The following is a 6,926-nucleotide window of genomic DNA, read 5'->3' as shown; positions in this document are numbered from 1 at the left end:
AAAAAAAAGCAGGAGCCTTCCCCCCAGCGATGAGCAGGAGCCTTCCCCCCAGCGATGAGCAGGAGCCTTCCCCCCCGTGATGAGCAGGAGCCTTCCCCCCAGTGATGAGCAGGAGCCTTCCCCCAGTGATGAGCAGGAGCCTTCCCCCAGTGATGAGCAGGAGCCTTCCCCCAGTGATAAGCAGGAGCCTTCCCCCCCACAATGAGCAGTTTCTCACCAGGTAGGAAATGCTGCATTCATCAGCCCTCTTTGAGTAGCATCAGGTTTTTATTGAGCCAGGAATGTGCCATTCTAAATTATTTTTATTTTTTTTTTGTTTGAAATCATTAAATTAAAAAATATTTAGTTGACATATCAAGATTATATATATTCAAGGTGTATAATGTGATGATTTGATATATACATATATATATATATACACACACATATACACATTGTGTAGTGATTATCACAAATTAATTAACACATCATTACTATCCATGTTGAATTGCTTTCATGTTTATATTTCTTTATCTGTCCATAAGGATAACATGAGAAATTTCTGTCAAATGCAATCTCAATAGTAACTTGTTACTAATTGAAATTTCCACCAAAAGAGTTGATAAAGGGCAATGTGAAATTTGCCTGTTTTATAACTGATGAACGCAGGACGGCTCTTGTGATGACTGCTGCCACAGAATCATTGTCTTTGAGCTGAATGTCCGAACCGATATTCTCAAATTTTATGGAGGATCAAACTCAAACTTACCAGGGTTCCTAAGGACAATTCTAGCCCAACCACTACTGGTCCCCATTCCCGGCCCTACCACCCTCCCCCACCACCCAAATAAGCAGTAGACTTTAATTCTGAAATCTTGTGTGTAAGTGGCCAGGCTGACATGATGGAGGGAGGGGGGACGGCCCTCCAACTCTCACTCACTTAAAGACAAAGAGCTTTTTGTCTTTGAATCCCTCTGTGCATTCTACATAGACAGCCACCTCTTCTCCTCTCCAAAGTCTCAGTTTTATATTACAGCACTTTCCCTGACTTGATTAAACATGCAGTTGTCCCTTCTCCTTATATGACAACTTCCCAATTTCTCCAATTTCAGTAGCAGCCCATTTCTGCATACGGCAAATTGCCCCTTCCTGCCATTGAGCACAACAAACACATAAGTTTCAACAGCTTTTCTTCTGCACTATTATCCTGTCAGACAAGTCGAGTCAGTTTTATGACATCAGAATCATTTCCACAGAATAGACAGAAGTCATAACCACAGGCTCATTGTGATGGCTATAATCATTAACCAGGGCAATCAAAAATTTTTTCTTAAAATCCTTTAAAAATAATTGAGTAACGTACTCATACATCTTTATGAAAACATTTTGGGATTTAAAGATATTTTTATGGTTACATGCCTTCCTCAATATATTATTTTAATTTTTTTTCTTTTCTTTTCTTTTTTTTTAAAGATGACCGGTAAGGGGATTTTAACCTTGACTTGGTGTTGTCAGCACCATGCTCTCTCTCCCAAGTGAGCTAACCGGCCATCCTACATAAGGATCGGAACCCATGGCCTTGGTGTTATCAGCACCACACTCTCCCCAGTGAGCCATGGGCTAGCCCTTAATTTTTTTTCTGATACAGCTGAATTGTTTCTAAACTACTGCAAGAACCACACTGATCATAGAGCGTTTCTAAAATCAGAAAGGAGGTCTTGCTGAGGAGTTTACATCAACCTCTGTAATAGCAAAAAAAAAAAAAAAAAAAAAAAAAAAAGGGGGGTTTGGTGGGGGGTTTTAAACCACCCCTTTAAAAAAAAAAAAAAAAAAAAAAAAAAAAAAGAATGGTCCAGAAAATAAGGTAACAATAACAATCTCCATGAAACGTCTCCAACAGGATTAAAAAAATACAGCAATATATGCCATTAGAGACAGACAGCCAAGCCCCCCAAAACAATCCTAACTTAACCCTCTGCTCTACCTGGGACCTTAAGGAGTGCATGAAGAAGGCAGCAATAAACTCAGACAAGCTGCCTGGGGGCTGGCCGTCTTCTAAGGATGTTCACAGTGGCTGCTATCCACAGAGAGATAAAATTTATGGGCATTAACAAAAGAATTAATATGAAGTCAGTAGAGCACAGAACAACCTGGTTATATGATCTTAATTTCTAAAAGGCAAGAAATGTAGCTGAATTATGCACATGAAATAGAAATCCAAAGATGGAGGGAGGATGGCCAGGGTGGTGCAGTCAGATTCCAGTTTCACACAGTAGTCGTGGATGAACCTCACGTCCTGTCCAGCCACAAAATTCCCTCCTGCACCAGCTCAATGTGGAGGGTCCTGGTGATGCTGGGACCCCAGCAACTGAGCTTGGTGCTTTCCAGTAGCAAAGGCAGAAATCAGGGAATTAGAACTAAGGACTGTGGGGTCCAAGGACTCAACCCCATGCGGCTAGCCTCATGGCAAACCTCCCATTTCATGCAGAGAGAAACTGGACTGAGGCTGTAGAAAGGACGACCAAGGGCACCGGCTGGAAGGTGGACTCTGAATCCAGACCCAGGGCTGTTGTCTCTGAGTCCACGGCTCTGCCCTGCTGCCTGCAGTGCATGTGTGTGCGCACATGCCTGCATCCCGTCAGCTACAGAGCCAGGAGGCAAGGTGCACGCACACTGGAGCTGAGTGTCCCCTCACTCCTGGGCCCCACGGCGCTTTCCACAACACATTTCACACGAGATAAGAATACAGGCAGTGGCCATGCTGCAAACGGCATCGGGCCTGGCCACAGGAGAAGGTGGAGGGAACTGGAAGATGGCCATTTTCATAACCTAATCGACAGACCCCACTCAAACCCCACCACCACGGGCAAAGGAACTGCCTGATTGAGCCACGTATTTCCAACTCAGTGCCAAATGAAATACCAAAACAAAGTCTGGTTCTGAACCTCACATTGGTACTAGTACCACTTTGCATTTATATAGCAGGATTATCCTTCTCTAATAAATAACATCTATTTCATGTTTTTTTTCAGTCTTTTAACAATTTGGCATAGTAGTTAGGACAGATGTGCTCATTTTACAAACGAAAACACTGAACATAGGTCTAATAGTTTGCTCTGTGTCCTACCTTACTTGTGTCAGGCATTATTTCTAACCTGTGCTTTTTGCCATGAGGTCTTTTTGCTTGGTACATACATCCTGCTGGAAAATCCCTACCTAACACTCTTACTGATGGAAATGGAGAGAAATACTCATCCAAGTTTCAGGTGGCAGTATCACACATGGCATATGGTCTGCTGATCCTGTACAAACTATGGGCCTTTGTGGGGGCCCAGATGACAGGCTGATCTCTACAGTCACCAAAGTGTCCTTCTCCCTACTGTCTTCTTATAAGAGATCACCCCTTTCTTCTTAGGATGAGGACACCCCAAACCTTTCTGCTCATATTGAAAAGCAAAACTCCCCGCCTTGTAAATGAAACAAAAGACCCAACTCAAATTCTCTCCTCAAAAATGCTGTATAGCCAACATCTGGTTATCACTCAGTATTTCTGGTTAGAAAATGTTTTATTTATTTGGAGGCAGTTTATGGAAATAGCAAAGTATTGGAGATTTTAAAATAACTTGCTTGCCTGTATGAAACGGTCACAGCTGTGCTCCCTCATTCCACAAAAACATGGCCTGCAGACACATTTGCATAGAATCTCAATAAGTAACTTCCGCACACACCCAGATGGCCGATTTGATCATAGGACACAGGCTCAGGACCACAGTGAGGTCCTCTTTCCCTTTCACTGTTCAGAATGCAGCAAACTCCAGCCAGAACAGCAAAAACATCAAAGTACCAGCCTGCTCCTGCCAGGCCCTACCTTATCTCCCCCATCCTCACCTCCACCTGCCAACACTGACCTCCCCCTAGTGCACTGGCCCTTAGCACTGGGCTGGGAGATGTGGGAAGGGAACCACTAGCACAGCTCAGGGCGCCTCGGACATTTCCAACTCTCCCAATCATCTCTAACTCCCCGCCTTGGTATACCCAGTGTTTGGATTCCCCACCTCCATGCTGCACTACTGAAGTCATCTCCTGTCGAGGGGAGGGTGGGAAGAGGGGACGGGAGATGCAGGATGCAAACAGATGGGTATGTTCTGAATATATGGTCCTTTAAATGCTGTAGGGGTCTTTAAAAAATCTGTTTTCTCGAATGTATTTGATCAGAGGTTCATCTTATCATGCTTCCCGGTTTAAGCTAGTTGTTCTTTTTCTTTAGAAGATTTTAAAAAGTAATGATGCTTCTTATTACTTTGTTTGGCTTCACCTCTCCTTCCAATGATGAACCTTCGAGAAGAGGCCAATGACAAAGCTGGGGGGAGGCAACTATCTCCTTTTGACAGATACAGGCTGTCTGCCAGCCCATCCTGGCTACACTGACAGGGCGCAGCCACTGATTCCTCTTATCAAACACAGTTGGACAGCACATTGGCCATGTTCAATTAGCCATTTATACAACTGGCATCTCACACTGACTGAGATATTCTACTTGCCACAGGGCTGGAGCAGACCTCAGAACATTCTCCCCAGTAAATCAAAGGAAAAAAGATATACACAGGACTGAAACGTAACTCTCTGACTCAGTAGTGTCACTGGGTTAAATGACTCAAACTCCAATGTAGACTTGAGTCAACTTACGTTAAGAAACCCCTGCTTAATGCAAGTTGGAAATGCCCTAAACCCTCTGCATTATTTGGCTCTCTTTATCCTAACTGGTCCTAACATGAAGAATTGCCTAAATGCTTATACTGATAGGTGGTTGTCCTTTCCCCTGACACCGTCCTCTAACTGATATTCAATGTCAAGGACATGGGCAGCAGAGCTGGGGGAAAGGTCTTAGAGAATTAGCCTGTGTTTCTGCTTGGGAAATCTCCCTGGCTTCTGGGAAAACCAGGGGACTGGTTTTGTCTTTTCTCCAGATGGCTCAAAACACATGTCGCCTGGTCATCAGCAACAGCTCTACTGAGAGCTACCAGGAGCTACTTTCCAGACAGATACCACTTTGAGATAAAACAACTGAAATTCTGTCCCATCCAATTTTGTATATTGTTGCTTTAACACCCACTGGCACCTAGTTATTTTAGACCTGCCTGCTGGTAACAAAGCCCTTCAACGTGTCCTCATAAAAGGGGGCCCCGGCCTACCTTGGGGTTGGTTCGCTGCTGTAGCCTCCTCTCCTCCCTCTCTCTCTGCAGACGCTCAAACTCTTCTCTGATCTCTGCAGGTGTTCTCCTCCTTTCCACAACCTACAGCAAAATCAAGAGGAGAGGACAACTGAGGACCCAGGAAGTAAGGAAAACATACCCAAAGCACTGAAGTCATTGACCTCGGCATGTACATGTTGCCTGGGGTTTGGCCACGCTCTTTCCCAGGGCCTTAAGAGACATCAATAGAACTGCGATGAGTTTTTCCATCAGAGGCCCCAGGCCCCATGAGGTGAGGGCTCTGTCTCCCTCCTGGTCATTCCCAAGTCATGCTCTCTCTCAGCTCTCTGGAGACTTAAACATTCTTTCCTTTCTTTATTTTAGTGACTTATCTCTGAGGCTGCAGGAATCTTACAAAGAAAACATCACCTTAAATATCATAGGTTAAATTTCCTAATGAGTCCCAGATAACCAATATTAAACATCAAAACGAAGGCACAACGGCTCTCCCTAGCATGCTGGGGTGATCACTAGAGACTCCTGAGCTTCTTGGATGGAGAGATCTCAAGCTATCGGGCCTGCGTGTTTTTTGAATCATGGGATTCCTCCTGCAAAATGCTATGAACCTTGGCATGTGGAGCCCTGTACTTCACCATAACAATGCTCAGGTACCAAGCAGCACACCATGTAAAACACAGGAATCACAATGATGTCAAATCTGTGAGAAAATAAGGCATTCTGTTTTAGCCTTTCTTAGATCAATATGAAAGGAAGATAATCTAGCTGACATTTCAAAGAGGTAGAAAGAAACATAAGAAAGGAAAGGCCACTGTGGGCCTCAGGTGCCATCTCTGTGAAAGAGGAAACTGCACTACATGATTTTTCTTTTTTTTTATTGTGGTAAAATATATACAACAGAAGGTTTGCCATTTTAACTGTTTTTTTTTTGTCCTTTTTGAGACCGGCCGCACCGCACTCAGCCAGTGAGCGCACCGGCCATCCCTATACAGGATCCGAACCCGCGGTGGGAGCGCTGCTGCGCTCCCAGCGCTGCACTCTCCCGAGTGTGCCACGGGCTCGGCCCTTAACTGTTTTTAAACATACTATTTTGTGGAATTAATAACATGCACTGTGACCACCACCTCTAAGCACTACCTGATTTTTTTTTTTTTTTTTTAAAGATGACCGGTAAGGGGATCTTAACCCTTGACTTGGTGTTGTCAGCACCATGCTCAGCCAGTGAGCGAACCGGCCATCCCTATGTGGGATCCGAACCCAGGGCCTTGGTGTTATCAGCACCGCACTCTACCGAGTGAGCCACGGGCCGGCCCAGCACTACCTGATTTTTAAGGGTCCTGTCTATGGCTGCAAAATTTCATGGACCTGTGAGAAACACAGAGCATGGGAGTAGGACAGAAAAAGTAGTTACTGTTTTTCTATCATGGCCAAAGTCATGAGGTGGATTGGGGGGATGTCCAAAAGCATATTCCCCATACAATGCAGGCAAGTCATAAGATGCTGCTCAGAGAATACTAAAAAGATGGATAATGTGACAAAAAGTTATTTTGAAAATTCTAAATTATTTTTAAAAATACACGTTTAGGGGCCGGCCCGGTGGCGCACTGGATAGTGCGCTGCTTGGGAAGCGCGGCTGGCGCTCCCGTCCGGGGGTTCGGATCCCACATACAGACCGGCTCCCGCTCACTGGCTGAGCGAGGGGCGGGAGCAACACCGAGGCTTGCGATCCCGTTGCCG

General features: G+C 44.9%; 1 protein-coding gene across 1 annotated transcript in view; it reads right to left on the bottom strand.

Annotated features, from left to right (window-relative positions):
• DNAJC11 (DnaJ (Hsp40) homolog, subfamily C, member 11) overlaps nt 1–6,926 on the bottom strand; it is a 46,217-nt gene that overhangs the window by 33,085 nt on the left and 6,206 nt on the right. The window contains exon 3 of the mRNA XM_008566994.1: nt 5,172–5,273. Coding sequence (XP_008565216.1) covers nt 5,172–5,273 — 102 coding nt within the window. The remainder of the gene's footprint in view (nt 1–5,171; nt 5,274–6,926) is intronic.

The sequence above is a fragment of the Galeopterus variegatus genome, unplaced genomic scaffold, assembly GCF_000696425.1.
Source record: "Galeopterus variegatus unplaced genomic scaffold, G_variegatus-3.0.2 Scaffold284, whole genome shotgun sequence".
NCBI classification, from domain to species: Eukaryota; Metazoa; Chordata; class Mammalia; order Dermoptera; family Cynocephalidae; genus Galeopterus; species Galeopterus variegatus.
This window is presented reverse-complemented; position numbering and strand designations above follow the sequence as displayed.